Source organism: Camelus bactrianus, chromosome 6, assembly GCF_048773025.1.
Source record: "Camelus bactrianus isolate YW-2024 breed Bactrian camel chromosome 6, ASM4877302v1, whole genome shotgun sequence".
Lineage (NCBI taxonomy): Eukaryota > Metazoa > Chordata > Mammalia > Artiodactyla > Camelidae > Camelus > Camelus bactrianus.
The window spans coordinates 26,003,831-26,025,419 of NC_133544.1; the positions used below are offsets into that span (position 1 = coordinate 26,003,831).

The 21,589-nt window shown below is 32.9% G+C and overlaps 1 protein-coding gene across 1 annotated transcript in view; it reads right to left on the reverse strand.

The window, feature by feature from the left end:
• Positions 1 to 21,589, reverse strand: part of RBM25 (RNA binding motif protein 25) — a 50,464-nt gene that overhangs the window by 20,585 nt on the left and 8,290 nt on the right. The window contains exons 3-9 of the mRNA XM_010962504.3: positions 18,488 to 18,537; positions 16,702 to 16,869; positions 12,815 to 12,872; positions 9,486 to 9,646; positions 3,995 to 4,180; positions 2,557 to 2,610; positions 2,224 to 2,307 (exon numbers count right to left, since the gene is read on the reverse strand). Coding sequence (XP_010960806.2) covers positions 2,224 to 2,307; positions 2,557 to 2,610; positions 3,995 to 4,180; positions 9,486 to 9,646; positions 12,815 to 12,872; positions 16,702 to 16,869; positions 18,488 to 18,537 — 761 coding nt within the window. The remainder of the gene's footprint in view (positions 1 to 2,223; positions 2,308 to 2,556; positions 2,611 to 3,994; positions 4,181 to 9,485; positions 9,647 to 12,814; positions 12,873 to 16,701; positions 16,870 to 18,487; positions 18,538 to 21,589) is intronic.

Here is a 21,589-nt window from a genome sequence, read left to right on the forward strand (position 1 = left end):
AATGCGTGAGAAACCAATATATTCAGCCGCTGTGCCAGGCTCTATCAAAGTGGAGCGTAGGCAGAGCCAATACTGAACACATTGACATTACAAAGAGAAAAGAAATGGTAGAAAGAGGACAGAAACTGAAAACTATTTAAAGGGGCAACTTCTAATTTTGGAAACAGTTCTAATGGAATATAAAAATGTATACTATAAAATGAGGCTAAACTACATAAAACTTACCTCTGTGTCATACACTTATAAAGAAATTTGTTCATTTCTGAGATAATACTTACAGATTATTTTAGCTGTTCCAATAATAAATGTCTTTTGTAGATTCCCTCAATGTTTTTACTCCTGCTTATTCACTATACTACTTATTTCTTAAGTGTAGTTCTATTTATGTAAATAATATTGTTTCAGGACTCATTTCAAAAGTTTTGTTCTATGTAAATGAAAAAGTGAGTGACTCTGGTCCATACTAAATGCATTTCTATAAGAGTATATAAGATAATATATGCAGGAAACAGATACACACACATATATATTTTAAGACAAAGACTGGAGAAAGAGGAAATGAAGTGAGTCTCAAAAGACATACGAAAGTAATGAAATAATGAAGAAAGGACAGAAAAAAAATCATAAATCTTACCTTATTCTCTCTTCAGACTCGTCCGTGCTGTAAATGGACGCCCCCTGCCACGCTGATACCCTGATAGTCCGTGGTTATTTAATAAACTCATACCAAAACATGCAAAGGTTCACTGAGCTCATTTTTTGTTACTGAAGTTTAAAACATCCCCTTTAACTATACCACCCAATAAAAAGAACTGCTTTCCTTTTTCATTTTGAGTTTACTTTTAAAGCACAATTTTGGAAATTCAAAACACTCTCCCCACAGTAAAATACATGTAAGGCAGTCAAAGGCCTGACAGCTTCTCAAACTCTGAAGCAAGTATCTCCTGAATTAATTTTTTAAAAACATGATTTCCTCATACTTTACCAATGACATGACAGGATTTAACAAGTAACAACAAAAAGGGGGTAAACCACACACACAACTGTATACCATTTTCAAGCTCACTCAGACCCTGAATGTGAGTGAGTACTGAACCTAACTGAGATTATTTGTCTAAAATCACTTCCCACGAACTACCTTTTAAACCCTCAAAACTAATTGGGAGAACTACATCTGTGCTTTTAGACATATTTAATTCCTGAAAAGGCCCTGTGTATGTGAACGAGGGCTGGGCATCAGGATAATAATGTTTTCAATCTGCAATGATTCAATGGCAGTAACACGGGATTTTGAAAGGTGTAAGAAAAAATGAACACGTAACATTTCATTGAGTTAAAGCTCACTCAGTCTTTGGAGTAAGAACCAGGAACATTTTAATCATCTCTAAAATTAAAATACATTTCATGCAGTGTTTGCATTTCACCGTCCATAAGCATCATCTTCAATACCAGTGAACAGTCACAGATGCACTGTCATTGAGAGAAGCTTTCAATAGGCAAAACACGTGAGTGGGATTTACTATGCACAAATACCCATTTCCAAGCCAGTTACCCCTTTGCATATTTTTCTGAGGGGGCATCCATAAATATAATAAAAAACAGAAGCTCATACTTACATCCTATTCCTTGTTACTTTCCAAGCTGAGAGTTTCATCTTGCATTAGTCACCATATGATCTCTATCATAATGGTGGGGGTCAATGAATAGATTAGCTTTATGGGAATTTACAGTTCTTCCATGCATCTAAAATTTGGTAAGTCTGGTAACCACTGACCTACTTTTTAAAATCTCCCCCTCTCAACTTAAATCTATACAAATATAATCTTAAATTTTAATCTCAGCTCTAAAGAAAAGGTTTTCCTAAGATTAAGTTAAATAACTGCCCCCAGAAATACTCTACAGTGTATGTTATCCTGCTGCCCCCTTGAATCTAGTTTAAATCTGACCTTGAAGTTTATGTTGAAATCTAAAATAAAACTAGCTTTTATTCATATTAAAGTGAGATGACTGCAGAGTAGTCAGTAACTGAAAAAACTATGTACAATATGCCAAGGACTACTCTAATATGGTACTGGTCTTCTGTTTGTTTCTACCTAAATATCAATTATACCTATAAAAAGCATTTAAAATTATATTCTACTGTAAGGTTGATTTTTTTGTCTGTTTGCTTTGGATTCTGTAAAAAGTCTAGACTGGTATCAAGTGAAAAAACAAGAATACTACCTTGTGTGTGTCTCTGAATTTGCTGATCTCTCGGGATATCAAGTCTCTTTTATCTTCTTCCATTTCTATAGCATTTATATCCTCCTAAAAGACAAGGGGGAGAGGTGGGAATACATAAAGATTAGTCTACATCGATACAAACAAACAAAAATTAAAGGTTAGATATTCTGTACAGGTCTTACAGAAGATGGGGTAAATAAATAAATAGAACTTATATAGCAACAAATTCAATGATCTAAGTTAAATAGTGAAGAATCGGATGAATAAGAATCACAAACCTGGCAATTAGCAGTAAGCATAAGTTATTGTCAAAGTCTATAAATGTAAACGAACCTTAGTGATGAGTGGATAAGGGATCAGTGGGGCCACCGGAAATCTGCGGAAAATCTGCGGAAAAATCCACAAAGATTAAAACAAACAAACGAAGAGTTCATATTACTCTGTAAAACAATTTTCAATAAATAGTTTATGTTTACACTGTAAGCAATGCAAGATTTTTGTAATATTTTCTTGATTTCAAATTACTTGATAATAAAAAAGATTTCACTCATTCTCTATAACCCCACCCATGACCCACCACCTCCTCTCCCTCCAACAACCTCAACCAATGGAGTAAGGAGGGTCTCGCACTAGCAGCGCTTTTCCCTTGATCCAAGATACAGGAAACAATCATAATGACAAATTTACCTATAATTCCTGTCATAGTGCAGGGTTTGTCTCCTCCCAACCCATATCAAACACGTATCTCTAGTTATTTTCTTCTTTGCCATTAATGCAGGGGAAAAAAAGAACAAATTCTACAGGTCTCAATTACCCTATTCCTGACTACTCTTACTGATTACCATTTCCAGTGATTGGTACTTCACTAGACAGGTTTTTACGACTACGACAAAGAACAAGACAAGTAATAAAAATGTATCTGATGTATTTGGCCACAGAGAAAGCTGAAAATGGCCTTAAAAGGCAATAAAATCCAAAATAGTATGAACTGTAACTACCCCAGGATATTAACTCACAGGTTTCACAGTACTACTTTTTCATGACAAATACAATCCATGTATATAAGATACTTCCAATGTTTTTAAAGAACACTCCCCATCATTTCTCAAAGTTTATCCAAAAGAAATAAATATAAGAAAACCAAACATTTTCTTTCAACCTGGACTCCCTACTATTCAATTAGTTTAAGCTGACAAAAGTGGGTGATGATGTAATACTCTGGGGAGGAGTGTTTCATCTTGTGGGGCTCTTTCACAGTACTCCATTTATAAGGGCATCGGCATTACTATCCAAGGAGTGGAATGAGATGTGGTTCTTAAGGAAAGGTGGCTAAAAATTTGAAAACGGGTGAAAATTCTCAGTGAACGAGACCTGGTATACTGCTTGGAGCAGAGACAGAAGAATAATAATCAGGGAGTAAGGCAAAACAAGGCCAGCCACTCTGTGGCCAGAAAAAATAATCTTACTTTACCCCTTTAATATCAGTTCCTATTTATCACTCGTTTGCATTTTTTTTTATCCTCTTACTTAATGAATCCATAAATAAGCACAAGTCTCCATGCCACTGCATTTCAAACATGCAAAACAGGACCATCTTGGGGAAAAAAAATTAGGAATTTGTTGGTAAAACACGGTCAAATTAGCCTTCAGAGTATACTGCTAAAAATGCTAGTCATTCTATTTTCCCCTCAAAAGTTGGAAAGTAATAAAAACACAAGAGTGACACCACAAGAAGTAAACTGACTCTTGTTAGAAATCAGTTAACACATACGTCCTCCTTCTTTTCCTTCTTCTTCTTCCTAGGGTGAGAGTCAGATTCTTGAGACGGGGCATTGAGCTCACTGGAGTATTCACGTATTAAAACTTCAATGGCCCCTTTGATCATCTGATCTCTTCTCTTTGTTTCTTCATCTAAGGCTTCCTCATCATCATTAGTGGCAGTTTCTGGCCTGGCATTCTTTAAAAAAAAAAAAAAAGGCAAATTCAGGAAAGGGAGGGAGAAAAATCAAACAAGAAAATGAAAATCATTCTAAAACAAGTTAGCACACAAAACAAACAAACATGTTTTCTTGAAAACATCTCCATAGTCCTATTAAATGCAGATTTGGTTTTGTTCTTAACTTCATCAAACTAAATTTTGTTCTTAACTTCATTCGTTTTATTGTTTTTTCCTTAGATACTGGTACTTTATCATTTTCTTTTCCTTTCTTTCCTTGATAGCTAGTATATTCTGACCACTAACCAGCTACAGAAAGATTAATCACAGGACTAGCATACTATACAACATATCTGCAAAACTTTCACAATTGCTCAGACTGTCCTGAGGAATCAACTCTAAACAAATGTAGTTCTCCCCATAACTTGTACATGTGACATTATAAAAAAAAAATTAAAAACACAAAATTCATGTTGTAATACTTCTCACACGTAAGTACTTGTAGGACTTTATCATTTTTTAAAAGAAGTCTAGGTTGTTAATTGTGTCCATGTGAAAAAAAATTACTGGTTTCCAATGTGCTATTCTTCTTGTTTCTATCTTACGTTTTATTTTTAGCCTCCTAGTTAAGGAATTAATCCAGTTCAAATGACAAAATCCAGAGAATGACCCCAACACTGAATAGTTTCCATTTAACCTCAACTTTTCTCCTCTTAAAACTTGGAAAGGTAGAAAAGTATAACAAGCAAAAAGATAAACATAAAAATGAATGTGTACAATACTTCTGTAACTTAAAACTATATATACATACATGCATTCCCCAAGTGTTTATCAATTTACTTGGTAAACATACACTGTACTAATTTTCAGATACAAACAAGAACCCTGCAGTTCTGCACAAATGCTGGCTCTTGATCACAATGCATGCAACTCTATTCAAGGTGAGTTTCATGCCAGTGGCTCCTTCATTTAACGTAGCCATGACTTCATAACCACCACCAGCATATTGAAAGCTATTGCTAATGGATACTTACTCAACAGCATTTATTTCTTAAATTAATTTGCCCAACAAATTCTTAAGAGGCTATCATGTGCAAGATACTATGCTAGATGGTTAAAAAAAATTTAAAGTTGAAAAAAGAAATAACTTGCCCTTAAGCATTCAACAATATAAGGTAAGAGAAGGTTATGATACAGGTAAATTCTATGCCATTAAATGTGGTATTATAAAACTAACCACTCTTGAGTTTCGTACATTCTCAAACCTGCCTCTTCATCTAATCTTCTTGTAGCCAATTTTCTAGTCAGCACCTTGGATAAAGACAAGACGCTTTAACCAAGGACTGTAATTACATTGCCTACATTATTTACTAAAAATACTGTCAACTAAAATTATGGTGATGTGTTCCTTTCTTATTTTAAATCAATAATATATCACAATAAGGTCTTTATGCAGCTTTCCCTAAAATCCATTCAGTGATATTCGCTTCTCCACAGATTTTAAATGACAGAATGACAGAATTAACCCTCCAGTAACTGTGGTCACTGAAACCATAGGTCTTGTACCAAACATGGCTAATTCTACCCAAACCTTTAGCTGTTGAGACCTAAATGTTTTATCATGAAAACATACCTCATGAGAGAGCATCCAAGGGTACCTATCTTTAGCATTTTCCCCCTACATTCTAAATTGCTTTCCACGAACCCTCTACATCTCTATGCTTTCCTAAGTGTAAGGATACAGGTGGGGTTATAAATCCAAAGGCTTACTCAACTAAAAATACTCATACCTCCTCAATTCCCTACCACTATCATCCTAAACCAAAGTTTAAATATTAGTATAGCTGATCTTACCTAAATTAGAAATACAGCATTTGGAATGAACTAATTCACACCACCTTACAAAAGACTATTGCCCTTTGATCTAGAGAGAAAATGCACATTTTTAGAAGAAAAGCTTATGAGCCCAAATATCTTAATCAATTGTTAATGTAAGAAAAACAAAAACAACCAGATATGCCATGGAAGGAAAGGCTATTCTTGGTTTCAACTCAAAATCTACCTCTGGGTCCTGAACCATAAACAATTTCCTGATTTCCAATTTCTTCTTCAACTTCAGAAACAGAAAGCACATTCAACAATACTGAGCAGCAAACAGTTAAGAGTTTAGATGTACAAGGGGATCATAGAAATCAACTGAATATCTGAGATGTTTATGTGACCCACCTATTTGGCTCTTTGTAGAGGAATCAAAAACTTCCATAGTAAAGTTACTGGTTGGCCAGTTAGAAAACAGCTCACTTTTTGGCACTGATGTCTGGAGTCCAAAACAGGAACTTCTTTGGGAACTTAAGCAAATACAGAGCTCTTTCTTTTGAGAAAATGTAGGTTCAACTAGACTAACTTCCAGACAAAGACATGAAGATGTTTCTACCTACAGTATCTAGTCTGTCCTCAATTAAAATGTAATGCAAGTGGCTCTTTCCAATTATCTGTACTTACAGCACTTGGCAGAATTCGTTCTTGAATGTGTGGTTAACAGCCACTACTTGTGACAATTAACATTATCTCTACTCTTACACTGTTATTGCTGAACAGCCAGAAAGGAACAGGACATGGACTAGATCAGCATAGGTACCACAAATGAAAAATACTTTTACTAGAGGTCAAAAATATTGCTTCTACAAATTTTACAAAATCTAAATAAAAGAGTTTAATTGAACGACTATACTCAAGGCACATAACTCCTCTTAAAATTCCAGGTCAGGATTAAGTATCTCACTCTCTTTCTAGGCAAACTTGTGTTTTTTTTTTTTAATCAAAGAGAACTAGACAACTAATTGTATTCTCTCTTACACCTGGGAAATCAGGAGAATGCCTGAATATTGTAACATACAAGCTTCTCAGTGTCTCATTTTCATATTAACTACTTTAAGTCATTGTTTTCTAAATGTCTCCAACAAATCCATAAAGAACAAGTACACTTTCATTTTATCCTAAAACATAACAGATCTGCAATCTATCCACTATATATATAGCTGTATTTGCTTTAGTTGTTTGAAAAAAATTGTATCTGCTAGAACCACTCAATGTTTTCATTTTACCAATATTGTCAAGTAAAATCAACACTCTAGGAAGATACGCCATGTTTATCTTGTGACTTCAAGTACCTGTGGGCACCAAGCCAAGTGTACCCACAAGTCATTTCTGTTAATTTTTTTAATTTCGTTTTATCTGAAATAGCTGTTCTATTTTTAGAGGTGGTTTCAATTCCATTCTTGAAGAAAAATATGAATAGATTTAACTGTGATTCCTCTTATTAATGACAATTACAAAATAAATCAGTCACACAATTGTGCATTTCCTTCTTTACACAAATATACACTGAAACGATTTACTTCATGTTCAGAATCTACCATTTGCAAATACCACAATGTAAACCACCTCACAAGCTAATGATCAAACACAGTAAAACAGTGAGTCCCAGGGAATTACACAAAAAACTCTGAAGACACTGAATCCAAGCTTTATTTTAAATAAGAATTCAGTTACACAGCAAGGAAAATCTAAAAAGTCATGTTGCAAAGAGTTGGGGTTTTTTGGTTTTTTTTTTTTTTTTTTTAAGGTTTTAGTGATATGACAGGCAACAGTGCTGGTAAGAGATAAAATATAATTTCTCTGGAGTGTAAATTATAGTATTTCCTTATAAAGCTAGGGAAACACAGTTAAGATCATCAGGTGAGCAATAAAACTGCAACTTATGATAAAATGTTCACTTCATTCTTGCTATGGGCAAGATCTTGTCCTAGGTTCTATGAATGCACAAGATGAAAAAATATAGTCTATGAATTTATTGCCCTTTCTATCTTGTAATTAGACAATGCAGGATATGGGGATGAAACAGGATATGAGGAGCTGTGAGAGAACAATACAAACAATATATACTACAAAGCAGACTGATGTAACAGTAGTAAAATCCTCCTTTATATGAGAGGAGAGGATTGAACTGCCTGAGAGGAATCAAGGATAGGATTAATGAAGGTTATGTGAATCAAGAAACATTCTAACTATATGGATAGAATTTCAACAGCGAGTTTGGATGGGCAATGAGAACATTTGAGCACAAAGGAAGTTTCTAGAGATACATGACTGACACATGGAGAAGGACTGATGGGGAAAGCTAGACAGGCCAGAGCAAGTCTTGAATGGCATGCTAAGGATATGAGCTTTATACTGTGAGCAATTCAAAACTAAGGATACATGAGCAGAGGGCTCACATAATTATACTTATGTTTTAGAAATATAGGCAATGCTGTTCCAGCCATACAAGAAAGTAAATGTAGATAAATCAGCTAAAATACTATTAAAAATCCAGGGAAAGACAGGAATAAGTTTTAAAAAAAACAAACACTATTTACAAAACAGTACTTAAGAGTTCAACCCTGTATTTGTGTAAAAAAAAAAAAATCAAATTCATATATTCTAATTAAAACTATATTCATCTACACAGAAAAATGCCTAGAAGATTATGCAACAAAAATGTCTACACTGGTTAATAATGATGGTGGAATTATGGGTGGTACTTAATGTCTTCTTTATAGGTTGCTCTATTTTATGAATTTTTAAACAATGTTTTTGTAAAAGAAGGAGTGGTGAAACCAAGAAAGCTATTTCTATTTTGAACGATAATGAAAATCTCAAGAGAGTAAAAAGGCTGTTTTGTTTTTGTAGCGACAGGAAGGTAATAACGGATCTATTTTGGATCCATTCAGCTTGAGGTGTCACAAGGAACTAGGAAAGGAAAACAAGGAAATATACACTCAGATTTTAGCTATTTTTTGCTCTGTTGACAGAGAGTAATAAGGCATACATTACAACACAACATACAAAAATTTCCTTTACTTTTAGCTTCACTTAATGTAGCCACCACCTGATCAAAGTAATAAGACTTTTTTTCATTCATTTTAGAACGTGTACTTCTAAGAGGGCAACTAATAAAAATTGTGTAGGTTGAAATATATTTTGTACTTACTTACAAAGCTGCCTTAATGAATTAGCTCTGTTTGGAATAGTCTGTACCAGTGTTTTCTCTGGCAAGTTAACCTTGTCCAGCCTCCCTTACTACCTTCATCCCAACCTGGAACAAGCAAACCAACAGTCATCCACCCACTATGGGTAGATAAAAGACTTTAAATGACTATAAACTATAAATAAACACCCTCTTGATGATCTTGTGAAGCCCCATATTAGATTCATTTACAGTGAGAAGTATTTACACTGAAAGAACACAGTTGGCCTAGAGGAGGTAACATTATAAAAAACATACCCCATTAGAAGCTTTCTTCTTTGCTTTCCATTCATCCAGTTGTGCCTTTGTCTTTGCATCAACTTTAACAAGTAGCTTCTTCTCTCCAATCTGCAGGTCATGTAATAACCTGAGTGCACGGAGGGTAGACTCAGGCTCCTTATACTCACAGAATCCGAAGGCTAGCAATGGATGTAAAGAATTAATGAAATATCAATGCAATTATGAAAGATGAAAAATACTTATGAAAAATTGAAATCATCAGAGACCAAATATTATAATACAAGGATTATTTATGTCATTGCTCCTCCTTTTCCTTCAATTATCTTTGATAAGGATTTCACTTTTATTCTAATTTTTAAAAAATTTTTAAATTTTTTATTGAAGTATAGTTGATTTATAGCATTTTTTAAATGGAGGTACTGGGGATTGAATCTCATGCATCCTAAGCATGTGCTCTACACCACTGAGCTGTAATACCCACCCCAAGGATTTCACTTTTAGCACCCTCAAACAACCAAACAAAAAAGAGAAAAAAAAAATAGAGAAAAGAAAGAAAAATTATAATCAGGCAAATGGCTACTTATTAGAAGTGCTGATAAAATATTTGAGAATCAGATTTTATGAGTAACTCTTCCAATTATTTCATGATTTCATTCCATCCCTGAGTTCCTAACAGAAAACAGACTACTCGAATCTAAAAACAGCACTTTAAATTATGAGATGTTAAACTACAAAAGACTGAACTTTATTCTTGCTACCAGTCTAATTTTCTGTTTCATTTTAATAACTAGTCTCATTATTACCATGACTTTAAACAGGTATTAAAACAAAATTAAATTTAAAAGAGTAATCTAAAAATTGAAAATCAAATTAAACAAATGAATCCAAATATGTATACAGTTAATTATATAACCATATATTCTGAGTCATTTTAAAGCAGAAAATTTGGCCATACAACTTTAGTATGATACCTCCTAAGGACAGAAAGACTTGTCAATAAAAAAGAAAATTTCAATAATCATATTGTGGATAACAGTGTTGGTGCTATCAGTTTGAAACTATTTTATGTGCAATGTGAGATAAAGTAAGCCAGTAATTATTTAATAGTCCATCATCTCAGTGCTGAAGCCCAGGTTTCTCAGTGTGGAAGAAAGGAAATACAGATATATGACAGAAAAGATTAAATAAAAACTATTTAGTCTTGAATTTGAATTAATGTGCACTGGAAAAATGTAAAAGCAAAGACCAAGCCACTCTTACAATGAGTACACCTAATTCCCAGACTGATTTTGAAAGCAATTTCCCACTAAAAGGAACCAGAGCTCCTTGAGAAATGGCTGATCTCTTGTCTGGGGTAGAAAAACTACTTGCTGAGCTTAGAATATCTTATCCCAGATAACAAGGAAGCTATAGAAGGCTTCTGTCAAAATCACTGGAGATCCAATTTGTAGAGTCAACTTGAAACAACTTCAGCTTCACTAGTGATAATAATGACAATCCATATTAAGCATTATAACAACAAATTGAGTATGCTTCAATCTACAAATTCAAAATGATTCTTTGTGTTTGTCTTTTACTTGCCTTATAATGGTTCTTAAAAAAAAAAAGTCACTGCCAGCTGATGCTAAGGATACAAGTTCATTTTCTTGAAAAATGAAAGAACTAAAGCATTTACCCTATTTTTCTTATACACATTGTACCTCTACGTAACCAAATAGTACACTAAAGAGGAAGTTTACCATTATAGAAGTATTCTACTACAATGAAGATCTGTTCTTCAATGAAGGAATTATGGAATTCTTTAAAACAGACTGTCATTTTGCAACCTCCCCCAATGAATGTATCAACCTAGATATCAACAATCAACTCAACAGCTGCTACTACTGGAAAAAAAAAAATGACCCAGTAAGTCTCCTAATGGAAGAACACTACCTTCAGAGAATTCTTTTTTTTTTTTTTTACAGAATTCTTACATATAAAAAGCATCAACAAAAATAACACACACAAACTCAAATATGATCAAGTCTCAAGCTACAACTACCAGTCAGTTTACATTACAATACAAAGGACAGAGATACATGGCACGTAATTCTACTGGAGCTGCAACCTGCAAATGAATGATGAAATGCCACTGGGCAAATGACCCAGTTTCTCCATCAAACAGTTGCAACTGCAAGGGAAAAAAGAGAGACAGAAGAACTTAAAATATTAAAAGAGACTTAAAAATATGTCAACCAATTGAAAGGCATGGACCTTATATATATTTGGAATCAAAAAAACTAAAAATTTTACATTTGAGACCACTGGACATCTCATCATTGACTGGATATTGAATGAATGTTGGATATCTGAACACTGACTTAATAATTAATAAAAAGTTATTTAAGAAAAAAGAAAAAGTTGATTTTTTCTGTCTTATAATAATATTTTGGATATATTTTTTAAAGACCTTATCTTTTAGAGACACACTAAAATATTTATAAGCAAAATGATCTGGTGCTCAGGAGTGCTTAAAAATAATATGGGGGAGAGGGTACAGCTCAAGTGGTAGAGTGCATACTTAGTGTGCAGAAGGTCCTAGGTTCAATCCCCAGTACTTCCTCTAAAAATAGATAAATAAACCTAATTACCTCCCTACCTGCTAAATAAAGCCAAAAACAAATTCAAAAAAATAAAGTTAAAAATAATATAAGGAAATAGGTAAAGATACAGGTTAAGTACAATTGGCCATGAGGTGATTGATATATGTTAAAGTTAGCTGATGAGTACATGGGAGTTCATAGTAACATTCTAACTTTGTATTTGTATGAATATATAATAATTCCCATAATAAAAAGTGCTTAAAGAATGTATATCAAACAGGTGTTTCCACCAACAAGAACAGTTTGTTTTTAAGACTAGCAGGTCGTCTCATCATCTCTTCTCCTACTTTCCTCCTAAGTCCTAATTGTTCTGTCTTGATCATATACTCATGCTGAAACAAAAAAGACTTTTTAAAGTAATCTTATTAAAAACACAGTTAGTCTGAATAATTTTTTTCATTTCCTTCCTGTTATATATTTCTATTTTCTGGTCTCAATATTCAGCCAACATCTTCCCAACTGCCTTTAAGCCTATTCTAAGAATGAAGACACAGCATGATAATCTTCAGAGGAACAAATGGAAACTTATTCTAAAAGTTTTCGGTAAAGGTATAAAATATAGTTTTCATAATTATTTAAAAAAAAGTGAAGACAGAGCACTAGTAGAACACTCCCACAGTTAAGGACCATGAGAGTAAATACCAACATGATTTATGCATATAGGTTAGGTTAAAACAATCAATATATAAAGAAAAAATTACCTACCTTGAAGTTTTCCAGATGCACCTTGTACTCTCTTCCAGCTCAAAACCAAGCCACATTTCTTTAAAAGAAAACAAACCAAACAGGATCCTTACCACTTAAGCTAATTTATATAATGCAAATAAAAGCACAATTATATTCCCACCAGGAAAAATAGAAGCAAACCAAGAAAACAAAAGATCATGTCAGCAACTAATTTCTTAACTCTTATCAATTCCCACAAACCTATTATATGAAATATATAACAAATTATTTTAAAGGAAAATATAAATGTTTACTGATATTTATTTACAAAAAAAGCTTATCGCTTAACAGAAATTTTACAGCATTATTTATCCAAAAAAATATATAAAACAAAATACTCAATATTTTAACAGCTAAAACAAACTATGATAAATTTGAGTAAATATAAGTGAGTCCAGAAAGACTATGATTTAAAATACATGTATATATTACAAAGGATTTACACAGAAATGCTTGATATGGGATGCAAAACTACCAAGGGACATGAAATTTCAGATATACAGTTAAGATTTTAATTCTGTAAAGAAAAAAATTTACATAGAATGATCAGAAATATTCCAAAATGTTAATGGGGCGGATGTCTGAATGGTGGGATATTAGTACATATAGTTTATTTTCAAAGTTATTCTTAAATATTACTTCTAATTATTCAAATAAAAACTAGAAGGTAAAAAAAAGTTATTTGTGGAAAATGATAACTGAAGATTGCCTGTCAAAGCTGAGAGAATGCATGAATTTTTCACATCTCCCCTCAGAGAAACCACTAAAATGATAATTTAAGAATATAAAAGATTAAAAACTCATTAAGGTCAAACATCACATGAAGGAACAGCAACAGAATTCAGCAAAATTTTAAAAAGGTAAAAGCAAATGGATGGATAATAACTCATTCAGTACAGCAAAGAAGCCTGTAACTTCAAGAGACTACAGAAGCAGTTACCAGTGACAAAGAATTGAGCTGACTCTAGTAAGCCCAGTGGATCCAGACTGGAGGGATAAAGTACAGTGGAGAATAGGGGTGAAATCTGAGGTTAAAAAAATCCAGGTGCTTGCATGACACTGTAAATAAGGAATAATCAAAGCCTTTTCAAGTTCTTTTCAAGTAACACCCTATTCCCACCTCCAGAGAAGGCAGCCTATAAGAGTCACAGTCTGAAGAGAACGTTAACAGGCTTGGGATGTGGAGCACCAAATGTGAAAGATCTAGATGAGATACAGAGTGACTAAGAGGGGAAGAAAGTAAACTTATAACAAATGCTTGCACTCAGTCCTGCATCTGTAAGCCTACATAGGCAGTAAATCATATATTTACTAGGCATAAAATCGGAAGTTTTCTAGTAAAAGCAACCAGCCTCAAAGAAAAGACCCCACGTATTAATATTCAAAACTTCTGGCTGCCAGCTGGATTAACCTACAACGATGCCCACCATCCTACAGCTTACAAAGACAAAGGCCTTTTAATCCCTAACTCTTAAGTATGAACAATCAAAGATCACCAGACAGCTAAGGAATGTCTTAAAAGTGAAAGAGAAATGGAAAAAATAAATTCAGGAATCCTAAGAAAGCTTAAAAAGAAAATACTCTGCTGTACATATAAATCAAGAACAATTTTTTAAAGGGATGTTTCAAGTTGAAAACATATACATATACCCACACATAAACTTGTACACAAGTATTCACGGAATCAGTATTCAAAAACCAAGTGGAAACAACCCAGCTGTCTATCAACTGATGATAAACAAAATGTGGTAAATCCATTAAATGGAATATTAGTTGGCCACAAAAAGGAACAAAATACCACTACTAAGCTATATAGATGAACCTTGAAAATTACACTAAATGAAAAGACAAAACACAAAAAGCCACATATTCTAAAATTCTGTTTATCTAAAATGCCCAGAATAGGCAAATCCATAGAGACAGAAAGTAGAACAATGGCTGCCAGAGGCTGAGGGGAGGAGAAAATGTAAAGTATTGTTAATGAGTACAGGGTTTCTATCTGGGGTGATAAAAATGTTCTGGAATTAAACAGTGGTGATGTTTGCTCAACTTTCTGAATATACTAAACACCACTGAATTATACATTATAAAAGTGAACTTTACTGTATATGAATTATATGTCAATAAAGATGCTTTTTTAAAATGTCCTCCAGTGTTCCATTTAGGGGAAAAAATTAGTATTATCTTGTAAAACTGAAGATAAGCATGACCTGTAACTCAAATTTCACTCCTACGAGAATACACGATAGAATTTTCTCATGCTTCGTGTAGGAAGACTACTACCAGTAATAGTATAGCAAAACATACTATCAAAAAATGAAAATAATCCATGACCATTAATAGAAAATTTGACAATTTATGGCATATTTCTACAATGCAATAGTATGTAGCAATCAAAAGTAAATAATCCTAGAGCTACGTATATGTTAGGTGAAAAAGAAAATTGTGGAGGACTATAGAATTAAAACTTACAAATCATAAATTTTTTTATTAATATATAAATATATAAATAAAGTAAAAATATGCATAGGAATGATAAATATCAAATTTAGGATACTGGATTACCTATGTTAATTACCTCTGTGGAAGAAAAAAATGAGAATTAGGACCTTCAACTGTAGTATTTTATTTCTTTGGGATAAAAATGTGAAGCTAATATTACAAAATACTAAGGTCTGACAAGGGTAGATTTGTGGGTATTTATTTCCTTTCTAATGCAAGGATCACACGATTTATAAAACAGAAAGGGCAATAATGTATATTACTTATAAAATGAAGAAAAGATTTTAAAATAATTTCTCTAAGAAATAGTGGAGATTATGGAGGAAGTGAATACAGGGACTGCTATTTTTCATTAAAAAATCATTCAGTATTTTTTTCACTTAAAATGTGCATGTAACACCAGGATAAAATTTTAAGACTAAGACAGAAAAGAAAATCACTGACCAAGTCAAAAAAACATACTATGTATGCTCAGAATAAAAACTTGAAGTCAGTCAATTACCTTTTGATGCTAAAATCATTGTTTTAAAGGCTGTTAAAAGGACTGATATTAACCCAGAGGTTACTTATAAATGACAAAGGGAGTAAAGGTAACCTTACAATAGAGAGAGCTGACCACCTTAACCAAGTAACTAAACCTAACCACCAAAAATAGGATCAAGAGATAGTGTGTTCTTTACCATGCTGCACTGAGAACAATACATCACCCATGAACCATTCTTAAAAGAATGCTTACTCTGAAAATAACTATGAGCAAACAATCAAATTCAAATTGAAAGGGACATTCTGTAAAAGTCCCAGATGCTTCAAAAACATCAATGCCATGAAAGACAAAAACAAAACAAGCAAACAAAAAGACAGAGAACTAGTCTATAATAAAGAAGCTGATGTGACAATTCAGTGCAATGTATAATTCTTGACTGGATTATAAACCAAACACAAAAAACAGCTATTACATTAATTACTGAGAAAATTACTTATGAACTGAATATTTTAGTTAACAATATGTATTAGCCTTAAATTTCCTAAATGTAATAATGGTTTTGTGATCATGTAGGTGAGTGTTCTTGATCTTAGGAGACAAAAGAAGTCTTCAGAGGTGAAATGTAATTAATGTCACAACTTACTCTCAAATTACTATGAAAAAAAATTGAGTGGTGTGGGGGGTGGGGGATGCAGAGAGAAAGAAAGTAAATGTGGCAAAATGTGTTACAAGAGTGTTAAACATTCATTCAACTTTTTTACAGGATTGAAACTTCAAAATAAAAAGAAAATTATTCAGGGTCCTCTTTCTGATTTTTTGTAAGTTTGAAATTTATAACAACAAAAAAAACTTTTAATGAAAAATAAACAGTTTAACTTACAGCAAGGAGCTGTCTTATAAGCATATCTGAGGCTTTCTCAGAAATGTTGCCAACAAAAACTGTAGTAGTGGGACCACAGTTTTCATCATTTTCTTTAGTCTTTAAGCCTGGATGATCCTTTCGTGCTCCCAAATGCTTTCCAACCATGGACACAGTGGGTACTAAGACCTAAAGTGAAGAAAAGCAATAAAATATGAACTTGTAATTAAATTTCCTATCATGTTTAATGTAACATTAGGCTAAAAACACCCATTTTACAGTATTAAATATAAATCACATTATTATTACGGGTTCTACATACTTAATTTAAAGCTCCAAAGCACATTTTTCATTAATGCAAACATATTCATGACAAAAGAAAGGTAATCTAAAAGTTCCACGTGGAACTTTTAGATTACCTTTCTTTTGAAAACAACTTGGAAAAGCAAATAAAAGTAACTTGGATAGGACTTTTATTTTAATGTTTAAGACATAACTTTTAAACATTTCAGGTATCATAAATCACTTAAAATTATCAAATATATTCAGAAGTTTCTTTACAACTGCATTCTATACTAGTATAAAAGCAAGTTTCAATTATCCCTGCTAATCATCCTGCAGAATATTCAAATACTCCCGAAAGCACACTCTCCACACTTAAAGTACCTTTTCTCAGTTATTTGTGTTTGTATCTTATTTTTGCCTTGTAACATTCAACTTCCTAGAAGGAGGAATAGTCTTACTCAACTTTGTATATGGAATTGAATTTAGCAAAATACCCACAGTAGGCACTGAAGTGGTGAACTGGGGGAGCTGCTCCAAACCCCAAGTCCCACCTTTCCCTAGGCTGAAATGTAAGAAAGTAAGAGTATCTGTCATGTGAAGATTTCCCAAAAGAGCCAAACAATGGATGTCCAATGAAAGAAAAGCTGGACTGCCGCTTGGTCTGCCTTATAGCATGTTCCTCTTTGCCCACGTAGTTCCCTTCTCATCACCCTTTTAATACAAGTAACAATACTCCCAGCCCTCTTCAAAACCCACAGGTAGAAAACAGTTGAAAGTCATGAGACCTACCCTCCCTCATAGTGGAATTCTAAGTGAAGCTTGGTATTCTAATTTACTCAAAGAAAAATTCTGGCTAATAACAGTTTTAAGAGGTTTATTATTTATTCAGGTGTTATATATAGTACACTAGCGTTCTTAACTAAGACATCTAAAGGATACAGAAGTCTTTATGAATGTGGAGAATTAAGGTTAAAGACATAAGACTGAACAATGAAACATTTCCGAAAAGGAAGGGCTTCAATAAAACCTTACAAAGCTTGAACGTATCATACTAGAGGACAGAGAAAAAATAGCTTGGAAGAAGCTGAAAATTAGGTAGGCAGGAGGAAAAGAATACTTTCATTCAACTTTCACTTCAAAATTTTAAGTTTCTGCTAGATCATTCCTTTCTTTTTTTCCCTTCTTCTAAGAGATCAGACAAGTCAGATCAGTCCTATCCCCCAGGACCAACACAAGATGAGTAAATGATGAAGAGCCAATTTCTAAATCTGAGATAACAAGTATATGAAGAATCTAGAGAATAAGAGGGAAATTTACTGAGCATATTTTAGGAGCAACTGCATATATGTACAGCTGAGTGAAAATGATACTTATTCAAGTAAGTAGTATGAAATACATGAATGCTCTTCCTCCCTATTATTCTTTTTACATTTAAAATAATTTACTGAAGTTTATCAAGTTATTTAGATTTAAAAGAAGTAGCACTACCGTATCTCCTAATTCCTCCTGAAGTTATACTTACAGTTGGAGCAGGAGCCATAATGCTCATTGGTACAGGAATCATTGGGGTCCCTAAGAAAAAACATGAGTCTTAAAAATACAATTATATATACATTTATATATTCTATATCAATTACATGCCGTACAAATAAGTACCTCACTCACAGTTCATTTAAGTGGACTAAGGGGGGAAAAATGAGATATTAATGGATGCTTTATTTTCAAAAGCAATGTAGTATCAGGTCAGACTATATAAACTTAAGAAACAAAAACACTGCTCTAAAAGCAAAGACTACTACAACATGCTTTTGCTTTAAGAAATAGAAAATTCTGCACAGTTATTGATTCATTTTCATCTGGTTCAGTATATCCTCAAAACCAGCAACTTTTACAAATACAAATTCACATATAGGTTAACAATGGTATTAGCAAATCCTTTAAAAGTAAAAACAAATTCTTTGAAAGTTAAAAAAAAAAGTATCAAGTAAGAAATTAACCTGGAAACCTCGGAAGACTCTTGTTATTCCTGGTTATTTAATAAAAGCAAAAACCATGAAAAAAAAAGATTAGTAATCTCAGTCACTATTATAGGGCTACCTACTGTTGACATTTTAGTGGAATCTGCATTTTTGTTTTCAACTACATTGTTTACTTATCAAATAGCTATATATTGAGAGTCCCTGTGTACATAAGTAATGAAGAAATCTTACTATTTTACAACTAAGAAAAAGGTGGTAATGAGGGCAAAATCAGTGAAAGATTAGTCTACTTTTCTAATACAATTTTGAAACACTTAACTATATCAAGAAGTTCTGAAATTACATTTCCGTTTAAATCTAACATTACTTTAAGATAATTCTCCATCTAAGACTATAGTAAATTCTTAAACATATAACACTATCCATTTATTTTCCAATATAACTTATTTAAAATAACTTCACAGTTTTTAACATAAGATTTTTAAAACATAAAATTAAGATTCCTATCAATAAGCCTATAGAAGATTGTACAAGATAGAAAAAAAAAGACTGCAAATCAAAACTTGGGTTCATTCCTTGGTTCTATCACTTAGTTATGCAATCTTGGGCAAGCTCTTTAACCTCAGCTTCAGTTTCCTCAATTCTAGTACGGTAATTATTTCCTCAGAGGTCCTGTGAGATTAACTGAGATCATTTATGTGGAGCACTTAAATCAGTGGACACTCAAAACTATCATCAACTTGTATCTAAAATTTTCACTTTATACTCTGCAAAACACAAATACTCCATTTACCAACTATAATCTATGTGGCACCCCTTGCATAGATAAATTTTCTATTTCACAAAACATTCAGAAAAAGACACATTAGAAAAAAATTTTTTTCCTTTTTAACAGTTACTAAACATTTAATAGTATGTTTCCTACCTCAACTTACTAATTTCATGCAATGTAGAATTCACATTGAGAAATATATTGCTGCTCATTACAAAGATCTACACATGCTAAAGTGAAAAAAAAAAAAAGCAAAATGCACAAAGTGTATATACTAGCTGAGGTTTCAAAAAACAAGTGGGCTGCGGAAGTAAACATAAGCAAATACACTGGGATACACATAGCATCTCTGGAGAGTTACACACAAGAAACTGCTAAGAAAGGCTGTCTTTACAGAAGGAAACTCTCAGGAGCTGTGACGGGGACGTCCTTTTTTCTATATGCATGCATTACTTTTTAAGGAAAAAGTATGGGCTTTCAAATTTATTTTCTAATTTAATATATATGATTGCCACATACATTATCTCATTTAGAGTTCAATTAATTGCACTAACAGGTAACACAAAATTATACACGAAGACGGGTACTGTGGTCTTGAATTATTATAATAGTTTAGCATATATTTCAGTTACCTTTTCAATTACTGATGCTGCCCACAGAATGCAGGCAGTAAATGAGCTGCAACTAAAGTCCAATTTATCACCCAAGCATGCTTCCCTAAACAGAAATGATTCTGTATGCTGTTGCAAATGGAATCAGAATTGTTTACTAGCATTACCACTCTGTGAACAAATGCCCACATTAGTATGGCACTGACGAATCAGATGAAGAAATACTGAAAATCTGGCTTTGGGGTCTGTCTGCTGACTCATCTTAAAAGATATGCTGGGAGTAGTAGCCTTAAGAGAAATATGGCCCATTTATCTACTCCTTCCATTTATAATTTGACATAGTGTTCATCAGAAAATGTCACATTTAGTATTTTTTTTAATTCAAAAACAATTAAAATATTTTCTATAAAATCAATCTACTGGTAAGGAAATTAAGGTATTGATTTTTTATTGTCACCTTTCCTGATTCTAAACAAGTAATTAAGCTTCATTCCCAACCCTTTAAATTTCTTCACAAATAGAAAATAAACTATTCTTCCCTATAACTCTGTAACACAAGGACTTTGCTAGAAAGTATCATGGTCATTAGTAGATACTATCAAAAAAACAGATCTTATTAGGAGACTATAAACATATAAATAAAAATCAGGGTATGGACTCCTTCAAAAATTGATGCCCAAATGACAGTGGCTTAGGACATTATCCTTCTTAAGTAAGTAATCTGTTTGATGGTTGACAACTAACTTCATTAAGTTTTCTGTTAAGATTATTTTCTCAATCCTTTTCAGCAGAAATCTCTTTATAGTCCATTACAGAGCAATTAAGTTATTGATAAATTCAATGATTGGCACGTGGGATAATAAAAGGATAGTATTTAAACTTTCACACTACATTCCTGGTAGCAAGGGGTAACAAACACACAAGGAACAACTTAAAACAGCCTGCTAAAACCATGTCTTAAAAACTTGTACCAATATTGCATTCTACCCCCCAAAATACATATGCATTAAGTAGTTGTTCTGATTTTTTAAATTATGATTTACTCTCAAATCCTTGAAGTTTTAAATGATATGCCAGAAAAACTGCCATGTTTATCTTGTGGCTTTTAACACTTACTCCAACACTGTTATGTACCTGGCCTAGGGGTAGAAGGCCCCCAAAGATGAATCTCTATGATGTACATGTTATGAATTAACAACCCATCATATAAGCCAACTGCAATGTACTTCGATTTTGTAGAAGTCAAGCTCTTTAGTAAAACA